The sequence below is a fragment of the Enhydra lutris genome, unplaced genomic scaffold (assembly GCF_002288905.1).
Source record: "Enhydra lutris kenyoni isolate GAN:26980312 unplaced genomic scaffold, ASM228890v2 scaffoldscaffold69, whole genome shotgun sequence".
Classification (NCBI taxonomy): domain Eukaryota; kingdom Metazoa; phylum Chordata; class Mammalia; order Carnivora; family Mustelidae; genus Enhydra; species Enhydra lutris.
In genome coordinates, this window is record NW_019154153.1 from 4,060,489 (window position 1) to 4,083,282 (window position 22,794).

The 22,794-nt window shown below is 41.4% G+C and overlaps 1 protein-coding gene across 1 annotated transcript in view; it reads left to right on the forward strand.

The window, feature by feature from the left end:
- Positions 1-776: 776 nt before the first annotated feature.
- The window catches only part of LOC111159750 (tubby like protein 3), a 30,422-nt gene continuing 8,404 nt past the window's right edge, over positions 777-22,794 (forward strand). The window contains exons 1-3 of the mRNA XM_022522334.1: positions 777-826; positions 11,118-11,277; positions 11,942-12,118. Of these exons, the coding sequence (XP_022378042.1) occupies positions 794-826; positions 11,118-11,277; positions 11,942-12,118 (370 nt within the window). The 5' untranslated portion in view covers positions 777-793. The remainder of the gene's footprint in view (positions 827-11,117; positions 11,278-11,941; positions 12,119-22,794) is intronic.

The following is a 22,794-nucleotide window of genomic DNA, read 5'->3' on the forward strand; positions in this document are numbered from 1 at the left end:
GCAAAAAAGAAGACAAATGTATTTCAATTTTATGTGGACTTTAAACTCTGGAAAGAGACCTGGATTATGGTCTCTTTCTGCTGTTTAACCTTATGCATGGCCCTCCAAGTCTGTTTCTCCAGCTTCAAAGTATGAAAAATAATGGTACCCAATTCAGAGGGTTGTTTTGAGGAATTAATAAAATAATGCATATAAGATACTTCACTGTGTCTGGCCTATAGTAAGTACTCAACATATGGTTTTTAAAAAAAAATCCCTGCATGCATGGGGGTCTGTGTCCTACATCCTTTTATTTATTTATTTATTTTTGGTTGTTTTTAAAGATTTATTTAATTATTTGGGAGGGGGATGGGGTTGGGAGAGGTGGGGAGAGAATCTTGAGTAGGCCTCTTGGCCAGTGTGGAGCCCACGTGGGGCTTGATCTCACCAACCTGAGATCATGACTGAGCTGAAATCAGGAGTCAGACACTTAACTGACTGAGCCACCCACGTGCCACACACATCTGTTTTTTTTTGTTTGTTTGTTTGTTTTTAACTCTTTGGGTACTTCAGTTTCCTGAGGTCCTCTGTGGAGTAAGCGTGGCATTAAGGATGGCAAGTCCTCCTGCAGTCGGCGTGGGTAACATCTAGACACAGATGCTTTCCCTAACGTAGAATCAGTTGGTTCCAAACAGCCCAAAGGAGTAGATACTTGGAAAAGGTGAAATTGACATCATCTTAACAGGATTTTCTCTTTACATGCTTCTTTTTTTTCTTTTTTCTTTTTTTAAACAGTGCCTTTGAAGATGAGACCATGAAGCTTCGACAGCTGAAACTAGATAATCAGGTGAGTAAATCAGGAGTCTCCCTCCTGTTTTGAAACAAGTGGCCAGCTGTACTGACTGTGATGCTGATGGTCTGGACTCTGAAGTCTTGGCAGGGTCCTGGAATGGGGGCAGGCAAGGAAAAGGCTTTGATGTTACTAAGGGGTGTCTGGAGGTTGTATTTGCTAAACCAAGGCCCTGGGCTCTGGCAAGACCAAAGTGCTTCCAGGAGCACAGCCATAAAACTGGCCTTGGATTTCTAATCACTGAAAATTCCTTGGCACCTTTCCTAAGAATTAGAAGAATGTTAACATTGTATTTTATGTAGTAATGGTCCTGCTGCCTTGCATACCTCTCTGCACTGTAATTTTGGTTAAGTACAAGATTTTTTTTTTTATTCTAAAATACAGATCTGAACATGCTGCTGGGCTGCTTAGAGACCTCAAGTGCTTACAGCACAATTTTCTTCACAACACTGGTCCCAATTTTCAGCTACACATTAATTCTGTTTTTCATGATTTGGTTTATGTTTGTTTCCTCCACTAGGCTAAGCTCCGTGAAAACAGGAGCCAAGTTTGTTTATGATGACCATTATATCAGAAGTTCCTAGCCCAGGGCTGGGCACGTACTAATCCTTCCCTAAGTATTTGAACAAAGGAAGAAATAAATGAACAGTCGTATGTCGTTATTTGCTGTGATCGTCATTGTTGGTCAGCTTAGAACCTCTACATCTCTTGCTTTCTTATTTGCAGTTTCATGTGCATGTTACCTAATTCAGGACGTTCTATAGCTCGAGTCTGTCTACGTAGGATCAAAGTGTCTAGGCTCTGTAGGTGCCTAAACATACCTCTAAAGTTTTGTCTTATTTATGCTAATGTTGGAATGACTAATGGGACTTGTAGTGTAATAAGTTGCTTTAAAGGTGGGAGAGAGGTCTGTGCCTGGCGGGCAGGGAGGTACAGGGACACCCTCTGTAGGGTGAGGCTGTGGCAGGTTGGAATGCCAAGCCTACCCTGGGAAGGCTTTGGCGCTCACACTCATGTGTGGCCGCCCCCGCATGGCACCTTCGAAGTCTTTCATGATGATGGCACTAATGTGGGGACTGTCACTGCGTTCCACTGCCACTCAAGTCACCAGCTGGTGGGGTCCAGCCTCCTCACCTGCGCCTAGAAGGGGAGTGTTACGTACAGGCCTCCCCGGTGTGCAAGTCTGTGCCACCAGAGGACACCTCTGGCTTCTAGGTGGCTGTGATGGCCTCCATCTTCCTGCTCAGGTCCCTGGCCCGCCTCATGTGTTTGTGGAGAGGAGCAGCTGCTTAGGTGTGGCTCCAGCTGCCTAGCTCTGTTGGCTGAAAGGTCTAAGTAACAGTACCAGTGGCCATGGCCAGTCTGGAGCCCTCTGGAGCTGCCCGGCTGGGCATATGACAATCACAGCTTCTTCCCCTAGCCCACCTCTCTGTGAGGGGCTCAGAGGAGTGGCCAGTGTGGACAGGGACCTGTGGACCCAGCCCTCTGGGCCCTAGCCGCCCCAGGCTCTGCCTGCATCCAGGTGACACATACAGGTAAGGCCTTGCCTGTCCATGAGCCCCTGAAGAAATGCCTGCACAGTCCAGTGTGCAAAGCCCACTCTTCATGCCAGGAGGAGCAGGAGCCCCCACCAGCCTGGCACCTGCATCTTGGTGTGTGATGAAATCCACTTCCAGGCTTAGGGATCCCCAGGGTGCTTGGGCTCCAAAGGCTGGAGACCCGGCATGGGTGACCCGTCCCAGGGGAGCCTGGCCATAGTGCTTTTATAGATAGACTTCCTTGAAACCACTGCCGAGGGTAACATAGCAGCCGTAGCCTCCCTCCTCCTGGCTTCCTTTAAAGAGACTGAGGGAGGGTCACTCGGGTGGCTCAGTTGGTTGAGCATCCAACTCTTGATTTCAGTTCAGGTCATGATCTCAGGGTTGTGAGATCGAGCCCCGCGTCAGGCTCCACGCTCAGCAGGGAGTCTGCTTGAGATTCTCTCTCTGCCTCTTCCCCTACTGCACTCTCTCTCTAAAAATAAATAAAATAAATAAAATCTTTAAAAAGAGACTGAGGGACATTTTAAGCCAATCTAGTTTTTCATAGCCTTGCAGGAAAATGGCAACAAACTTCTCAGCAATTATAGGTCTCACCGTTCTCCACAGGATGGGCTGCCTGTAAGCAGAGAACCATCTAGCGTTCTGCACACATTCTCTGTAAAGTTGTCAGGTGGAGGGTGTGAAGTAAACAATCCTTTCTAACGCTGGAAAAAAATAAAGGTGGCTCAGATATTTGGTAATTTTTATTCTTTTTAATGAGCATGCTACGTGTGATATGTTTATGGTATACGTGTTGGGATTTTGTAGGCCTTTTTATGGCACAGATTTTTAAAACTTATGTTTTTTTATGGGCAATAAAAGCATATGGTAAGGATTCCAATAATACTCAGAAGATATTTTATGAAAAGTCTCTCTTCCTCTCCTTGGCTTAGTTCTTTACTGGAGACTCACTGACTTTTTCCCCTGCTAAGGTTTTATTTATTTATTTGTCAGAGAGAGAGAGCGAGTGAGCTAGAGAGAGAGAGAGCACAAGCAGGGGGAGTGGCAGGCAGAGAGAGAAGCAGGCTTCTCACTGAGCATGGAACCCAGTGAGGGACTCGATCCCAGAACCCTGAGATCATGACCTGAGCCAAAGGGAGATGCTTAACCAACTGAACCACCCACGTGCTGCAGACTTTTTTTTTTTTTTTTTTTGAGGGAAGGAGTATAGGGCAGAGGAAGAGGGAGAGAGAGAATCTTAAGCAGGCTCCAGGTTCCATGCCTAGTGCAGAGCCCTATGTGGGGCTCGATCCCATGACCCTGAGATTATGACTTATGTGGAAATCAGGAGCCAGACACTTAACTGACTGAGCCACCCACGCGCCCCCAGAGACTGTCACTAATGTCTAATGTACTCTTGCAGAGATAGTTAATGAATATACAGATATAAAATTTTATAGAAAAAAAATTTTTTTTAAAGATTTTATTTATTTATTTGACAGAGATCACAAGTAGGCAGAGAGGCAGGCAGAGAGAGAGAGAGAGAGGAGGAAGCAGGCTCCCTGTGGAGCAGAGATCCCGATGTGGGGCTCGATCCCAGGACCCTGGGATCATGACCTGAGCTGAAGGCAGAGGCTTTAACCCACTGAGCCACCCAGGTGCCCCTAGAAATTTTTTTTTAATTAAAAAAAATCTGGGGACCTGCTGTGTAAATGCGGGTATTAACTAGCCTGTGAGAATACTGTGAGGGTCTGAAGCATGGTCTCTGCCTCGAGAAGGAGGTTGCTCAGGAGGGGGTAAGGGAATTTCCACAAACACAAGCTGAGCATTCAAATGGCCTGGAACAAAGGCAGCACTACAGGATGAACGAAAGGCTGGGCTGGGAAAGGCTGGGCTGGGAACCGGAAGAGTCTGGTTCCCTTCTGACTCTGCCATTAATTAGCTGGGTGATTTTAGGTAAGATTCTTAAACTCTGTGGGTCCCACTATTTCATCTGTAAAGTGAGGTCAGATAATAGAAAGTGAGGATCCGAGAGTATGGAAATTAGACCTGAGATGAGGTACACTGAGGAAGGCTAGGTTGCTGCTCAGTCTGGGCCTCAGAGGCCGGTAGGATCTTGCTGGAAGTCTGTCTCTCAGTCCAGGGCATGCCACCCTACCCAAGACCAGGCACTCTATATCCATGACTGGCTTAATCTAGCAGTGATTGTCAGGCGAGGTGGGAGAGGCTAGGGAACATTATTCTCCCCACCTCTGCCTGAAGTATACAGTAGATTAACCTCTTAGGAATCCTGTTTTGGGAATGTCCCCAGGTTGAGAGTCATTGGTCATGAACTTTGTAGGCTGAGAAGTGGTTTGCTAAAAGCAGCCAAAGTTCATAAGTCTCACAAGGATTGGTTCATACTAACCAATATCATAAGTGATGAATCTAAACCTGGGGATTAATTTACTAATTTCTGATGAACCAGTATCAGCTGATCACCACAATCCTATCAGATAAGTATGTAGGGAAGTTTACAATTAGAAAAGAGGCGTGATGAGTTTGAAATCAGAGTGAGTGCAGTTTGTAAAATGATATTTATGGTAAATATCATTGTGTGATCATATAATTAATTCATCGCTACTAAAGGGATATACCTGGCAACAAATGAGATAGGTGACTGTCTGGTTGGCCACTCCCTGCCTTGGGTGGCCCTAGACACACAAGGTAACTCTTGCTCTAAATTTTATCTTACCTTATTTCCACACAGACATTTCCCTTCTCTTAACTCACTCATCGTCCAGGTTTCAGTAGTACTGAGTAGGTTAGTTTCTTTCTTCTCTGTCTTTTTCCCCCTGATACTATAGTCTTAGGATTTAATATTTAAAAAAATCCTAGATTTACAGATAATTTACATAGGACTATTTTTGTCCTGTGTTTTTGTTCTAGGTTTTTGAACAGCTTTACTGAGATCTAATTCACTGACTGTAAATATACACCCAGTTAAAGTGCACAAATGATTTTGAGACCTCGTATCAAATGGAACCATATACCACGTGGTCATTTGTGTCCAGTTTCTTGACTTAGGAAGAGGATCGTCCATGTTGTTGCCTCTGTCAGTACTTCTCGTCTTCTTATTGTTGAGTAACATTCCCAGTCGTGGCTACACCACATGTTGTTTATCCATTCATCAGTTGACCGACATTGGGGTTGTTTTCACTCTTTGGCTACTGCTGGTAGTGCTGCTCTGAGCATTCATGTACAAGCTTCTCTGCGGACATGCTTTCATTTCTCTTGGCTGGTATATCTAAGTAGGGGTACCCCCAAAGCCTACCAAATATACCTCGGATAATAGGAGTGGAGTTCCTGGGTCATCTGGTAACATGTTAAAGAGCTGCCAGACTGTTTTCCAATGTCCCTGAACCATTGTACACATTCCCACCAGCCATGTCCTTGGCCTTGTTTCTATACATCATTGTCAACACTTATTATTATTGTCTGTCTTTGACTGTAGCTATTTTAGTGGGTACAAAGTGGTATCTGACTGTGGTCTTGATTTGCATTTCCCTGATGACTAATGATATGGAGCCTTAAAATGTACTCAGTGGCTCTTTGTATGTTCTCTTTGGAGGCATGGAGAAATGGAGAAAACCCATTTTTAGATTGGGTTATTGTCTTTTCATTGTTAAACTGTAAGAGTTCTTTATATAGTCTAGACCCAGGCTCCTTATCAGAAATATTATTTGTAGGGGCGCCTGGGTGGCTCAGTCGTTAAGTGTCTGCCTTCGGCTTGGGTCATGATCCCAGAGTCCTGGGATCGAGCCTGGCATCGGGTTCTTTGCTCTGCAGGAAGCCTGCTTCTCCCTTTCCTACTCCCCTGCTTGTGTTCCTTCTCTCGCTATATCTCTGTCAAATAAAAAAATATATATATATTATTTGTAAATATTTTCTTCAATTCTGGGGATTGTCTTTTTACTTTCTTGATGGTACCATTTTCAGCATAGTTTTAATTTATTTTTTCTTTTTGTCTCTTGCACTTTTGGTGTCATATCTAAGAAACGATTGCTTCCCAAGGTTATAAAGACTTGCTTCTGTGTCATCTAAGAGTCTTCTGACTCTTCTAAGAGTTTTCTACTTCCTATGAGTTCTTTCGAGTTAACTTTTATATACGGTGTGAGGTTCCAACTTCAGTCTTCTTTGTGTTGATATCCAGTTGTCCTGTACCATTTATTGAGAAGATTCTCTCACTGCGTATATTTTGCTTTTATTTTTACTAGCTTCGTTAGGGTACTCGTTTTTTCGGGGCACTTGGACACCTTAGCTGGCTACAGGTCGTGAAGATTTTTAGACTCCTCCGGTGATGGGCCTTAGACCCAGATGCCCATTAGGTGGAGAACCTTTGTGCCATCTGGTGGACAGTGGATTAAAATACAACATACTCCTTTGGGGTCAGGTTGCCCACCTATTTGTACCTATCATTCTAAGAGAGGTGGTCATCCGTGTTTTGAATTGATATTTTAAAAAGCGTGATTTAAAAATTTTAGCCTCGCTTTCTTATGATCTCACTTTGTGTGCCAGAAAGATTCAGTGTTTTTAGCCAAACTCTTGATTTTTGGCAGCCACTCTGATCTTGCTGGTTCTACCTTGTGGTCAGCCAGGTCTATCCCACGAGCGTCAGACTGTAACCTACCCATCGGCTCTAGGGAATCCTTCTGGAAAATTGAGAAATCAGTGATGTCAGGCTCTCATGAATTTGAGGCTTGCCTGCACTTTATTATTTTATAAAATGAAGCTCTTTGTAGGAGCTCCCCCCCATCTACTGTCCTTTATTTCCTCACTTATTTTGGAATTAGCATTTAGTATTTTGCTCCCAGGGAATGATAATAGGATTTACCACCACATTCTGGAGAAGATGGATTCTTTGAGTTATTGTTCAGTTTCTGAGGGAATTGGGAAATTTAAAGGCTTATGTGCCACTTAAAAACAGCCCCGAAAGCAACATATTTCGATTGCATTTAGGGCATCAAACAGTCACCTGCAGCTCTCTTCCTGACAGCCCGTCCTTCCTTTAACGTTGTTTATGCAGCCTCGCTGACAGCTTTTTTAGGGAAGGTAAAATGTGAATGAAAGCGAATTGACATGTTGCATCTTAGCTCAATTAACACCTCCCTCCTCCCACATTCAAACTATGTGAGGATGATTAAAAGGCTGAATCGGGGGACACATTTCACCAAGATGGCAATTTGGTGGTTACTTTATGATTTTTTTTTCTTGTTTACAAACTTGGACAACGGCAGGATGTATTTAGCGCTGTAATGCAGCCCTGGAGCCCTGGGCTTCACAGCTCAGATCTGTGGTTGGTTGGTTGTTGTTTTCCCTCAAGTTTGACCTAAATGAGTTTGATCGGTGTTGACGTTGATAGAGAAAGGCTTTGCCAGATACAGTCACAGGATCACTGTGGCTGAGAGTCCGTTTAGTCTGCTCTTTGCAGGTCTAAAAACTTGGTTTTGTCAGTGAACCCAAGTGTAACCAGGTCCTCGCACAAACTCACGCTAGTCAAATTCACAATGATCAGTTATGAAACTGGACACTAATTTATTAATTTACAATGAGAACTCCAGCTTTTCCAGGATACATCCATCTCTGCTGGTCATGGTTCCCTGTTCCCGGAAATAGGATACCTAAGAAGTTAATTGACAATTAGAAGGCGGATTAGTAAGCAGGGAATCTGAGGAAATGAAATTAGTCGTCCTGAGGGATATTTCATCAAGGCCACAAAGAAGTCTTATATAGTTTCCTGTCCACAAAGAGAATAAGCTCTCCCAGTAAACAGAATTGTCTTCTAGATTCAGCATTTATGTTTTTGGACAGGTTGGATAAACACTGCCAAATTCTTGTTCTTTGGCTTCCCTTTTCTGGACCAATACCCCTTCCCCTCCCTCCCTTCTCCTCTTTTTTCTTTTCTTTCTTTCTCTTTCTTTCTTTCTTTCTTTCTTTCTTAGATGGAGGGAGGGAGTATGAGTGGGGAGAGGGGCAGGAGGAGAGAGAATCTCAAGCAGACCACCCTCCTCCCCGGCTGAACATGAAGCCTGACACTGGCCTCCATCTCATGATCCTGAGATCATGGCCTGAGCTGAAATCAAGAGGTGGGCACTTAACTGCGGCACCCAGGCGACCCAGATGTCCCCTTGTCCACAGAACATTGTTCTTTATATACGTTAACAAAATGGGTTAGCTGTAGCCTGTGTTTTTGCTTCTTCAGTTGTTGCCGGTTATGAGACTATCGGAGGGTAGGTAACTGGCCACATCGAGCAGATGTGGTTCTCATGTATCCTTGTTTTATATTTCCCATCTCTTCAGCATATCCCCTATGCAAAACTTCACAGTTGCTAGAAGAACCGTATCAGCAAGCTCTGTGGGGAGAAGCTCATTGTAACCAAATATGTATTTTGTGTTCCATCTATATGTTAAGGTCCATCTATTCATATTAATTCACGAGTTTCAAAATAATCTCAGAAACTTCAATTACTGGGGCACCTGGGTGGCTGGCTTAGGCTCTGGTCATGATCCAAGGGTCCTGGGATCGAGTCCCACATCGGGCTACCCACTCTGCGGAGAAGCCTACTTCTCCCTCTCCCACTCCCCCCACTTGTGTTCCCTCTCTCACTGTGTCTCTGTCAAATAAAATCTTAAAAAAAAAGAAACTTCAATTATTCCTTCCCAGATTGCTTTAACCTTTATTCTTTCTTTCCCTTCCTTCCTTTCTTTCTCCCTCCTCCCTCTCTCCCTTTCTTTCTTTTTTAGATTTTATTTATTTATTTGACAGAGAGAGAGAGGAGAGAGAGAGAGAGAGACAGCAAGACAGGGAACACCAGCAGGGGGAGTGGGAGAGGGAGAAGCAGGTTTCCCGCTGAGCAAGGAGCCTGATACGGGACTGGATCCCAGGACTCTGAGCGGAAGTCAGATGCCTAATGACCGAACCACCCAGGTGCCCCACCTTTATTCTTTCTTGACAGGATAGTCCATTTGGGCACATTATTAACTCCCTAGTCTTTTTTCTTATGCACAAGGCTGGGCAAAGAATAGTTCTGTTTCTTCTATGTCTTCTGAATTTATCCACAAGCTCTCACCAGCCCCACTGTGGAAAAATGTATTTTCTTTCCTACTGATAGTCTCACCCCTTGGAGTGACTCTTCTTTCTAGTAGCACGTTTTAAAAGCTGTATCAATGAAAAAAAATAGTTTTTGCCTAAGGAACAATAAATAGGTTATAATATTTTTGGTTTAGAATCATGCTTAATTTTTTAGCTTGGGGCTTGGCATTTTCCTATTCTGAAATATCGCAGATCCATAATTAATTTCCAGGTATTATAAGCTCTTATTTGCCAAAGCATAAAAATAATATATGTGCTAGTACCTTCCTTTTCATCTTGTGGGATTTTTTTTTCATAGTCTCTCATGCTTTTTTTCCTGACTTTCTTTGATACCATATTCTTTTTTTTTTTTTTAAAGATTTTATTTATTTATTTGACAGACAGAGAGAGATCACAGTAGGCAGAGAGGCAGGCAGAGAGAGAGAGGAGGAAGCAGGCTCCCCGCTGAGCAGGGAGCCCGATGCGGGGCTTGATCCCAGGACCCTGGGATCACGACCCGAGCTGAAGGCAGAGGCTTAACCCACTGAGCCACCCAGGCGCCCCTGATACCATATTCTTGATGTCACTTTTAGCCGCAGCGCTGGTTACTTTCTATTTGGAATGTTCCAACTGTAATTTTTTTTCCCTTTTTATGCTTGGCCCACATTTGTTAGATTTCTAATTATGTAAAAATGAGCAAGAAAACAAAACTTACTGCCCTGTAGCTGATTAAAATAGGAAAATAATTTGAGGTTTAGAGGATAATACGTTTTATTTTTTTCTTTCAATTATAAAAGTAAGAAAGTTTATAGGGCACCTGGGTGGCTCAGTGGGTTGTAGCCTCTGCCTTCGGCTCAGGTCATGATCCCAGAGTCCTGGGATCCAGCCCTGCATGGGGCTCTCTGCTCAGCGGGGAGCCTGCTTCCTCCTCTCTCTGTCTCTGCCTGCCTTTCTGCCTACTTGTGATCTCTGTCAAATAAATAAATAAATAAATCTTTAAAAAAAAATAAGAAAGTTTAGAAAAAACAGAAAACTAGAAAAAGGGAGAAAAATCCATATTCTGCCACCCAAAGTAATCACCATTCATGTATTTCTTCATCTTTTCCCTTATGCATAACTGTTCATGTATTTTAAGCTTGTGACCATGCTTGGATAATTATATAATTACTGTAAATATTTTATTTTATTTTTAATATTTTATTTATTTGAGAGAGAGAATGAGAAAGAGAGAGCATGCGGCGGGGAGAGTCAAAGGGAGCAGCAGACTCCCCACTGAGCAGGGAGCCCTATGTGGGACTCAGTCCTGGGTCTCCAGGATCATGACCCGATCTGAAGGCAGTTGCTTAACCAACTGAGCCACTCAGGCACCGTACTATAAATGTTTTAAGTAAACTTGGATCACGGGCTCAGCTTGGCTATAAATGCATTTGTATCATTTTAAATAGACCTTTAAAGGTGTTTGGTAAATGTTTATTAAATGAAGTGAGTGAATCCTTGTCCCTCTCTGTGCCTCAAGTTTCTCATGTCTCAAGCAGGATAAATTAGTTTACAAGAGGTTTGTGAGAATTAGTGAAAAACAATAAATATTCAAAGCAGCTAGGTCTTGTTGTAACTCTCCTAGCTATAGTATTACTTTTTTTTTTTTTTCTTTTCCTAGAGAGCACTGTTGGAGAAGAAGCAGAGAAAAAAGCGCCTTGAGCCACTTATGGTACAGCCAAATCCAGAAGCAAGGCTTCGTCGATCAAAGCCAAGAGGTAGCGAGGAGCAAACTCCTTTGGTGGAACCTCATACCCCACAGAACGATGTCATCTTACATGGTGTGTGTTAGGCAGCATCTCTTCCCACTAGGGTACAGTTTTTATAAAGCTAGGAGAGGGCAGAAAGATTCTCAGATGGACCAAAGGGACAATATTAGCACCATTACTAGGTACCTTCATAAATTTTCATAATCACATTCTGGGTCTTAGAGTGAAAATAAAAACAGTGGTTTAATTAGTAGAAGATACCCTGATGTTTGTACCTATCCTAGAGCTATTGTTTTCATTGCCAAGTGGTTTAGTCCAGAATGGTCTGTGTGAGGAACTTACAGTCTTGAATGTCATGTCATGTCATGGCAGAGTTAGCCATGACGCCAGGAGTAGTAGAGAGCACCCAGTCTTCCAATAACTAGGACTCAACAGACCGCATGAGGTGGTGAGCTGTTGACTTGGACAGGATCTGAACTTTGGCGGACCTACTTTGTTTTCACGGTCTTAGTCTTTAGTTTCTAAAGCATGACATCAGGTACATTTTATTTAGTAACAGAACATGTTAATAAAATGAACACCAGTCTGAGTTACTCTATTAACAAACATCCATATGGATGTTAAGGAAAGAGAAGTGAAATGCTTGGATGGTTCTTAATTCTGATCACATACACCAAAACCACCCACCAAATAACAGATAATACTTTCCTCTTTTCTCTTCTCTTTTGGACCATAGGCATTGATGGTCCAGCTGCCTTCCTGAAGCCAGATGCTCAAGATTTGGAAACCAAACTTCACATTCTCTCAGTAGGCTCCTCTGCTACAGAAGAAGATACTGAAGAAAGTGCTGATGGAGAAAGCACTTTGGAGACTGTGTCCAAGCCAGATCTCCAGGAGATTCTCCAAAAACATGGTAAGGATTGGTAATGAAGGTAAGGCAATTAATCATCTTAACCACGGATAATCTTTTCCTTTCCTTGCTTTCATTGTCGGTTAACAATCTAGATGGTTCAAAAGTGCTTGGAATGTGGCTTATGGCTTTACATCTTTGACATCTGAGAATTGATTATTGTTAACCACAATAATATTTACCCTGTTGCCTGAGAAAAATAATTATATATAAATTATCAGCAGCATTAGCTACTATATGTGACTATTTCTTTTTGACATCTTATTTTTAGTTCCCACTCCCTTCTTTTGACAAAGTTGCCACTCAAGACCCCTACTCGGCCTCCATGTCACAGATTTATTGATCTAGTGATGGCTGATGAGGAATACAAATGGGATCAAAATATACTTAAGTTAATACTTTTCTCACTAGCGCCAACTTTCTGCCAGTTGGAGTTACCACTTCCACAAATATTCCTGTACACACCTTAGAGAGCTCTTGTAGTTTTCTTTCCTTCTTAGAAAAATGATTTTCTATGGGAAGAAATTAAGTGTCCCCTTTTCAGGTGAGAAGACAGAAACCCGGTCATGAGTAAGTATTTACTGGGTGCCTCCTTAGTCATAGGTAGGCATTATAGGCCTGGGATGTGTGAATCAGGAGGTTCTACCACAGAATGGTAGACCAGATGTACATTCAAACACAGTCACATATTCATTCATTTAGAAAATATGTGTTGAGGGCGCCTGGGTGGCTCAGTTGGTTAAGCGACTGCCTTCAGCTCAGGTCATGATCCTGGAGTCCCGGGATCGAGTCCCGCATCGGGCTCCCAGCTCCACGGGGAGTCTGCTTCTCCCTCTGACCTTCTCCTCGCTCATGCTCTCTCTCACTGTCTCTCTCTCTCTCAAATAAATAAATAAAATGTTAAAAAAAAAATATGTGTTGAGTATATACTAAATACTGGACATTGTTATAGGCACATAGGCTACAACAGTAAACAAGGGGTCCTGCCCTCCTGAAGTGTTTATTCTAATTGAGCCATCATGTACTTAAATAGCCAAGAGAGCATTGAGAGGGGTACCAACCCAGAACTGAAGGTTTGGAAAGCTTTCCAGGGAGAGTGACATCTAAGCTACAGCCTGATGCAGGAGGTAGAGCTGGTCATTCCAGAATGGCTGGGCAGCACAGTATGAGCGGATGAGGTGGGAAGAGGGACTAGAGAGGTGAGCCTGGAGGGGTGAGTGGGCTCTGATTATATAGGCCAGTATAGGCCATATTAGGAACTTGGACTTTATTTGAAAAATAACTGAAACCTATGAGGGGATTTGATCTGAGGAATATTATCACCAATTTGGGCTTAATGGGAAAACTAAGAAGAATTACGCTGCACCATAAGGAATTAATTGAAGGTGGGGGGCGAGGCAAGTGTAGAGGCAGGAAGACTTATGGAGGAGATGGTTTGGCTGGTGGCCTGACCTGGAGTTATAATGTAGTATATGCAAGAGTAAAAACCAGGGAGAAATAGAATTACATTGCTGGGGCAATGAGAAGAGACAAGAAAGGCATCAAAAGAGAGCAATTAAGCTGAGCCAGGAAGGATGCGTGGCATCCTGTTTACTGGAACATCTGTCAAAGCAGCTGCAGACTGGCATTTTGAATGTCTCTTGTATGTCAGGCACTTGCCATACATTATCTCAATTAATTTAAAATTTATAGGGGCACCAGACTGGCTCAGTTGGAAGAGTGTTTGACTCTTGATCTTGGGATTATGAGTTCAAGCCCCACATTGGGTACAGAGATTACTAAAAAAATAAATAAACTTAGATATTTATAACAGTACTTTGGGGCATTTGTGTATATTAGTCTCTCCATTTACATGTAAGAAAATTATATATATTACATTTGTAATTATATGTAGCCTCTCAGACAGGCTAGGTAATTTGTCCATGGTCACATTGCTGGTAAGGTGACACACTTGGGTGGAAGAAAGAACATGTGCAGAGGTATTGGGTATAAAATCATGATATGTTATGAAAACCAGAACAAATGGCAGGAGCACAGGGTGTGGCAGCAGCCATGGTAAAGGGGGTCAGAACATAGCTCTGAAACCCGGGTTCTTGCTGGGTTCTGAATCTCAACTCTGCCACATCTGGCTGGGAAAGGGGGAACACAGCTTTCCTTTCCTCTGCCTCTGTTTCCCTGTCTGTAATAGGAACGTGATTGTGGCATTTCCCTATTATTTTACTACCACTATTGTTATGACAAAAGAAAGTGAATGATGTGGAGGAGTCAGAGAAAGACAACCTTCATTTAATCAGAAGCTAAGTTATCCCAAGTCATCTAGCTAAGTAGTGGCAAACCTAGATTTTCTGATTCTTAGTCTAGTTCTTTATCCCTTACTGTAAATACCGAGTTCTCCTCTTCCACCCTGCCCTATGAAGTGATGGCTTTTTTTTTTTTTTCTGAGAGCTGGCCTTTCTGAGAAACCAGGTGGTTTAATGCCTTTTTACATCCCAACAAGTTGCATTTTTTTTTAAAGATTTTATTTATTTATTTGACAGACAGAGATCACAAGCAGGCAGAGAGGCAGGCAGAGAGAGAAGAGGAAGCAGGCTCCCCGCCGAGCAGAGAGCCCGATGCGGGGCTTGATCCCAGGACCCTGAGACCACGACCCGAGCTGAAGGAAGTGGCTTAACCCACTGAGCCACCCAGGCGCCCCAACAAGTTGCATTTTGACCATAAAACCCATTAAGCACTTAAAAAAAAAAAAAAGATTTTATTTTTTTTGGAGAGAGAGAGGAAAGAGAGAACGCGAGTAAACATGAGCAGGGTGAAGTCTAGAGGGAGAGGCAGACTCCCCACTGAGCAGGGAGCCTGATGCAGGACTCGATCCCAGGATCCTGGGATCATGACCTGAGCTGAAGGCAGGCACTTAACTAACTGAGGCACCCCATTAAGCACTTTCTTGACTAAGATCTAGGATGTGTCAGTTTGGCAGATTATATCCCTTTAGTGGGTCCAGTTTGTTTTTTCTACAAGTTTGGGAGAAATCTTTTAACTCCATCGTAAAACATATATTCATATAAGCTGAATTTTTGGCATAAAAATGGCATTTGCAAACATAGTACCAAGTGAAAATATCCATGATTGTGAGGTTTTATGCCTTTTTGCTACAAAAGAAAAAAAGGTTAACATTTTAGAAAACAAAGAAAATACGTCCTTCACAAACCAAAGAATTTTTTTAATAGTAGCTTTATTGGTGTATAATCAACATACCATACTATTCACCCATTTAAAGTGAACAGTGGGTGTAGGAGGGGAAGATGGCAACAGAGTAGGAAGACCTTGGGTTCACCTCACCCCACCAATACAACTAGATAACTATCAAATCATCCTCAATACCCCAGAAGTTGATCTGAAGACTGGCAGAACATATTCCACAACTAAAGGTAGAGAAAAGGCCACAATTGAAGAAGGTAGAAATGTGGAGACATGATTTCGGGGAGAAATGGGTCATGGCTGCTGTGGTGAGGAGGGAGCTGCACTCATGGAGAAGGGCAAGAGACAGATTAACACACAGGGAAGTGCAGGGGTAAACAGTCCCCATAGCAGTTGGTTTGGAAAGCAAGAGGTGCTCAATTTCATGAGTTCCTGCAACCAGCAAGGCTTAAAGCCTGGAGTTCTAAAGGTCAATGGGCTTGGTTCAGGGAGAGCCTGGAGGGCACTGTGCTGCTCTTGGAGGAAAGGCAGGCAAACAACCCATGGACATACAGAGTGGAAACAGCAATCTGAAGAGTGCCAGAGCACACAACGAGGAAGTTAGTTGTTAATCTTGGAGCATTTCCCAGAGAGACAGTGTTGGTGGAGACACCCCTTCAGGAACAGAGATACTGGCAGGCACCATTTCCCTCCTCTGCCCCTTAGTATAAGCACACAGCCACCTGTGGGAACCAGTGCAGCACTGACACTTGCTACCTAACTTGCTTACACCAAGCCCTGCCTACCCTCACTGGGATGGGCCTACCCCTTCCCAGTCATGCATGCCTCAGTCCATTTGGAGGCTGGTGCCCTCCTCCAGATGACCAGGGCAATACTTATATCAGACAAAATAGACTTTAAAACATATATTGTTAACAAGAGACAAAGAAGGACACTATATAATCATAAAGGGGACAATCCAACAAGGTGATATAACAATTCTAAATATTTATGCTCCCCACCTGGGAGCACCCAAATACATAAAACGTTAAAAGCAAACATAAAAGAACTAATTGAAAATAATACAATAATGGTAGAGAACTTTAACACCCTACTACATCAATGGACAGATCATCCAAACACAAAATCAAGAAGGAAACAGTGGCTTTGAATGAGACCGTGGACTAGATGGATTTAACAGATAAAATTCAGAATATTCTGTCCTAAAACAGCAGAATACACATTCTTTTCAAATTCACATGGAACATTCTCCAGACTAGATCACATATTAGGCCACAAAACAAGCCTCAACAAATTCATAAAAATCAAAGTCATACTGTGCATCTTTTCTGACCACAACACTATGAAACTAGAAGTCAGTCACAAGAAAAAAATCTCTGGGTTTTTTTCCTCTGGAAAAGACCATGCATACATGGAAGTTAAATAACATGCTTCTAAACAATGAATGGATCAACCAGGAAATGTAAGAAGAGAATAAAAAGTGCATGGAAATAAAATGGAAATGAAAACACAGGGTTCAAAACCTTTGGGATACAGCCAAAGCTATTCTAAGTGGCAAGTTTATAGCAATAGCCTACTTCAAGAAGCAAGAAAAACCTCAAATACACAACCTGACCTTATACCTAAAGAAGCTAGAAAAAGAATAGCCATATAAAACCCCTAAAGCTAGCAGAAGGAAGTAAATAATAAAGATGAGAGCAGAAATAAATGATAAAGGAACTAGAAAAAAACAATAGAAGAGATCAATGAAACCAGGAGCTGGTTCTTTGAAAAAAAATCAATAAAATTGATAAACCTATAGCCAGACTTGTCAAGAAAAAAAGAAAAAGGGTTCAAATAAATAAAATCACAAGTGAGAGGAGAAATAGCAACTAACACCACAGAAAAACAGTTAAAAGGGAATATTAAAACACATACCAACAAATTGCAACCTGAAAGAAGTGGATAAATTCCTAGGAACATGTAACTTACCAAAACTGAAACAGGAAGAAATAGAACATTGAGCACGCCAATTACCAGCAAATAAGTAACCAAAAAAATCAGTAATCAGAATCTGTAATCCAAGAACTCCCAACAAACAAAAATCCAGGACCAGATGGTTTCACAGATATATTCTACCAAACACTTGAAGAAGAGTTAATACCTATTCTTCTCAACTATTCCAAAAAATAGAAGAGGAAGGAAAACGTCTAAATTCATTCCGAGAGACCAGCATTACCCTCATATCAAAACTAGATAAAGATGCCACCAAAAAAACCACAAAAAAACAAAAAACAAAAAAGACCCCTACAGGACAATTATCTCTGATGAACACAGCTGCAAAGATCCTCAAAAAAAAAAAAAAAAAAAAAAAAAAAAAAAAAAAAAGTACTAGCAAACTGAATTCAACAATACATTAAAAAAATTATTCACTATGCTCAAGTGGGATTTATTCCTAGGTTGCAAGGGTGGTTCAATATTTGCAAATCAACCCACATAATATATCCACATCAATAAAAGAAAGGCTAAAAAGCCATATGGTTGTTTTAATAGAGGCAGAAATAGCATTTGACAAAGTTCAGCATCCATTCATGATAAAACAAAACAAAACCCTCAACAAAGTGGGTCCAGAGGGGGCATACCTCAACATAATAAGGGCCATGTAGGAAAAACCCCTGTGGAGCTAATATCATCCTTAATGGGGAAAAACAGAGATTTTCCCTTAAGTTCAGAAAAAAGAACAAGGATGTCCACTGTCACCCCTTTTATTCAACATAGTACTGGATGTCCTAGCCACAGCAATCAGATGACAGAAAAAAATAGAAGGCATCCAAACTGGTAAGGAAGAAGTAAAACTTCTCTGTTTGCAAGTGACATGATGCTATATATAGGAAATCTAGAGGCATCTGGGTGACTCAGTTGTTGAGCATCTGCCTTCACCTCAGGTCGTGATCCCAGGGTCCTGGAATTGAGCCCCTCATTGGGCTCCCTGCTCGGCGGGAAGCCTGCTTCTCCCTCTCCCATTCCCCCTGCTTGTGTTCCCTCTCTCGCTGTGTCTCTCTCTGTCAAGTAAAAATATAAAATCTTTAAAAAAGAAAAAACCAAAAGACTCCACCAAAAAGCTGCTAGAACAGATAAATGAATTCAGTAAAGTTGTAGGATACAAAATTAATGTACAGAAATCTGTTTCATTTCTGTACACCAGCAATGAAGCAGCAGAAAGAGAAATTAAGAAAGTAATCCCATTTACAGTTGCACCAAAAATAATAAGATACCTAGGAACAAACCTAACCAAAGGGGTGAAAGATCTGTACTCTGAAAACTGTAAAACACTAATGACAGAAATTGAAGATGATACGAAGAAATGGAAAGACATTCCATACTCATGGATTGGAAGAACAAATATTGTTAGAATGTCTATACTACCAACACAATCTACACATTTAATGCAGTCCCTATCAAAACACCAATATCATTTTTCATAGAGCTAGAACAAACAGCCCTAAGCTTTGTATGGAACCACAAAAGGCCCTGAATAGCCATAGCAATGTTGAAAAAGAAAAGCAAAGCTGAAGGCATCACAATTCTGGCCTTCAAGTTATATTATAAAGCAGTAGTAATCAAAAGGGTATGTACTGGCAAAAAAAAAAAAAAAAAGACACATGGATCAATGGAACCAAATAGAAAAATCCAGAAATGAACCCACAATTATATGGTCAATTAATCTTTGACAAAGCAGGAAAGAATATCCAGTGGGAAAGAGTGTCTCTTCAACAAATGGTGTTGGGAAAACTGGACAGCAACATGGAAAATAATGAAAATGGACCACTTTCTTACACCAATCACAAAAGTAAATTCAAAATGGATTAAGGACCTAAGTGTGAGACCTGACACCATAAACATCCCAGAAAAGAACACAGACAGCAGTAAGTTCTCGGATACCAAATGTAGGAACATTTTTCTAGATAAGTGCCCTGAGGCAAGGGAAACAAAAGCAAAAATAAACTGTTGGGACTACATCAAAATTAAAGGCTCTGTACAGCAAAGGAAATTATTATTACTTTTTAAAGATTTTATTTACTTGACAGAGAGAGAGATCACAAGCAGACAGAGAGGCAGGCAGAGAGAGGGGGAAGCAGGCTCCCTGCGGAGCAGAGAGCCTGATGTGGGGCTCGATCCCAGGACCCTGAGATCATGACCTGAGCCTAAGGCAGAGGCTTTAACCCACTGAGCCACCCAGGCACCCCAGCAAAGGAAATTATTAACAAAACTAAAAGGCAACCTATTGAATGGGAGAAGGTACTTGCAAATGAAGTATCCAGTAAAGGGTTAGTATCCAAATATTTGAAGAACTTGTAAAACTCAACACCCCAAGAACAAATAATCCAATTAAAGAAAGGGCAGAAGACATGAATGGACATTTCTGCAAAGACATCCAGATGGCCCACAGACACATGAAAGGATGCTCAACATCACTCATCATCAGGAAAATGCAAACCCAAACCACTATGAGATACCACCTCACACCTGTCCGAATGGCTAAAATCAACAACACAAGAAACAACAGGTGTTGGCAAGGATGTGGCACTGTTGGTGGGAATGAAAACTGGTACAGCCACTGTGGAAAACAGTATGAGTTAACTTCCTCAAAAAATTAAAAATAGAACCTACCCTGTGATCCAGCAGTCTCACGACTACAAAAAAGAATACAAAAATGCTAATTCAAAGGGATACAGGAACCGCTATGTTTAGGCAGTATTATTTATGATAGCTAAGATATGGAAGCAGCCCAAGTGCCCATCTATTGATGAATGGATAAATAAGATGTGGAATATGTATATTATATGAATACATATTAATATAACTGTATGTATTCATATATGATTATATATAATATGAATGTTATGCTCCTATAGAAAAGAATGAAATCTTGCCATTTGCAATCACTTGGATGGAGCCAGAGAGTATAATGCTGAGTGGTATAAGTCAGTCAGAGAAAGAAAAATACCATATGATTTCCTTCATGTGGGATTTAAGAAACAAATGAGCAAAGGGAAAAAGAGAGAGACAAACCAAGAGACAGACGCTTAACTACAGAGAACAAACTGATGGTCACCAGAAGGGAGGCTGGTGGGGGGATGGGGAAATAGGTGATGGGGATTAGGAGTGCACTTGTTGTGATGAGGACCTGGTGATTATAATAAAACTTAAAAAAAAAAATGTGACCATGTGTGGTAAGTGATGTTAGCTAAACATAATGTGGTGATCATATCATGTCACAATATATACAAATACCAAATCATTATGTTATATGTCAGTTATATCCCAATAAAATATAAACTAGAAAAAAAACCCAAAATGAACAGTGAACAGTTCAGTGATTTTATTTTTTTTTAAAGATTTTATTTACTTATTTGACAGAGAGATAACAAGTAGGCAGAGAGGCAGGCAGAGAGAGAGAGGGAAGCAGGCTTCCCACTGAGCAGAGAGCCCCGCGCGGGGCTCCATCCCAGGACCCTGAGATCATGACCCAAACCTAAGGCAGAGGCTTAACCTACTGAGCCACCCAGGTGCCCCAGTTCAATGATTTTAATCTATTCATAGACATCTGCAACCGTCCTTACAATCAGTTTTAGAAAATTTTCATGACTCCCAAAAGAGATCTCATACCCATTAGCAGTCACTTCCGATTTCCTCCGACCCCTTCAGCCCAGGCAACTACCAGTTTACTTTCCGTCTCTGTGGATTTGCCTATTCTGAATATGTCATATAAATAGAGTCACACACTATGTGGTCCTTTATGAGTGTCTCCTTTCACTTAGCATAATGTTTTCAAGGTTCGTCCATATTGTAGCACTTCATTCCTTTTTATTGCCAAATTAACATTCTATTGATGGATATGCTGCTGCTGTGTTTCTGTCATCAGTTGATGGCCCTTTGGGTTGTTTCCACTTCGTGCTATTATGAATAATGTTGCTATGAACATTCATGTATAAGCTTTTGTGTGGACATATATTTTCTTTTTTTAAAAATATTTATTTGTTTGACAGACAGAGATCACAAGTAGGCAGAGAGGCAGGCAGAGAGAGAGGAGGAAGCAGGCTCCCTGCTGAGCAGAGAGCCCGATGTGGGCTTGATCCTAGGACCCTGGGATCATGACCTGAGCCGAAGGCAGAGGCTTTAACCCACTGAGCCACCCAGGTTCCCCTGGACATATATTTTCACTTGAGATTAATTTTTTAACTGGCCTTTGTCTTATCCATGGGTGTCCCTGAGCAAATCTAATATCAGTGTATTTCTGAACTGTGTAAAAATAGGTCATAGTTGTCCCTTCTCTGAGATGGCTGACTGTGGGAAGGAAATGGTTTGGAGGATAAAACCACACTGCTTGTTGCTAAGTCTACTTGTAAATTCATGATTTAGATATGGGGGGCAACTTTATCCTATAAAGAGAAAAGGAATTTAGTTTTGCTGTTGGGCAAATGATTCTTCCCTAGCCTGATATTACCAAATGTAAATTTGAGTACCATACTTCTCTTACAACACACAACACACTTTATTTTATGTCTGTGTTCTAGCCCTAGATATGCTTCATAAACAAGAAATAAAACAAGAAAGACTAAAACAAACAAACAAAAACCAATAAAGACTACCACAGACTCTTCCTCAAACTCACATAAATGTGAGGATAAAGTGAGAAAATAGTTTTTAATCAGTTAGTTTTAAATTTTTTATAAAATGTGCTTCATAAATCCAAGGTAATAGCATTTCCAACATTCCCAACTCTAGTTAACTAGCCTAGAGATGAACAAAATGCTGGAAAACAAAAAAGTAACTGATATAGAGAACAATAGATTATTGAATTTTTTAAGTTGCAGTGAACTATACATAAAATTTACCGTTTTAGCCATTTTTAAATGTACAGTTCAGTGACATTAAGTACATTCATGTTGTTAGGCAACTTTCACCACAATCCATCTCCAGAACTTTTTCATCTTCCCATAATAAATCTCTGTATCACTAAATAATAGCTCCCCATTCTTCTGCCCCCTGCTTCCCTGGTAACCACTATTCTACAACATTTCTGTCTCTGTGAATTTGACTACTCTAGATTTCTCATATAAGTGGAATCATACAATATTTGTACTTTTTAAAAAAATATTTGCTCCTTTGCAACTGGCTTATTTCACTTAGCATAAGATCCTTCAAGGTTCATCCATGTTGTAGCCTGTATCAGAATCCCATTTCTTTTTAAAGCTGAGTAATATTCCTTTGTATGTATATACCACCATTTGCTTTTCTGTTCATCAGTTGATGGCTATTTGGGTCATTTTCACCTTTTGGATATTGTGAATACTGCTGCTGTGAACATTGGTATATAGGTATCTGTTTGAGTATGCTTTAAGTTCTCTTGGTATATACCCAGAAGTGGAATTGTGAGATCATGTGGTAATTCTATATTTAAATATTTTGGGAACCACCATACTGTGTTCCACAGTGCTTGC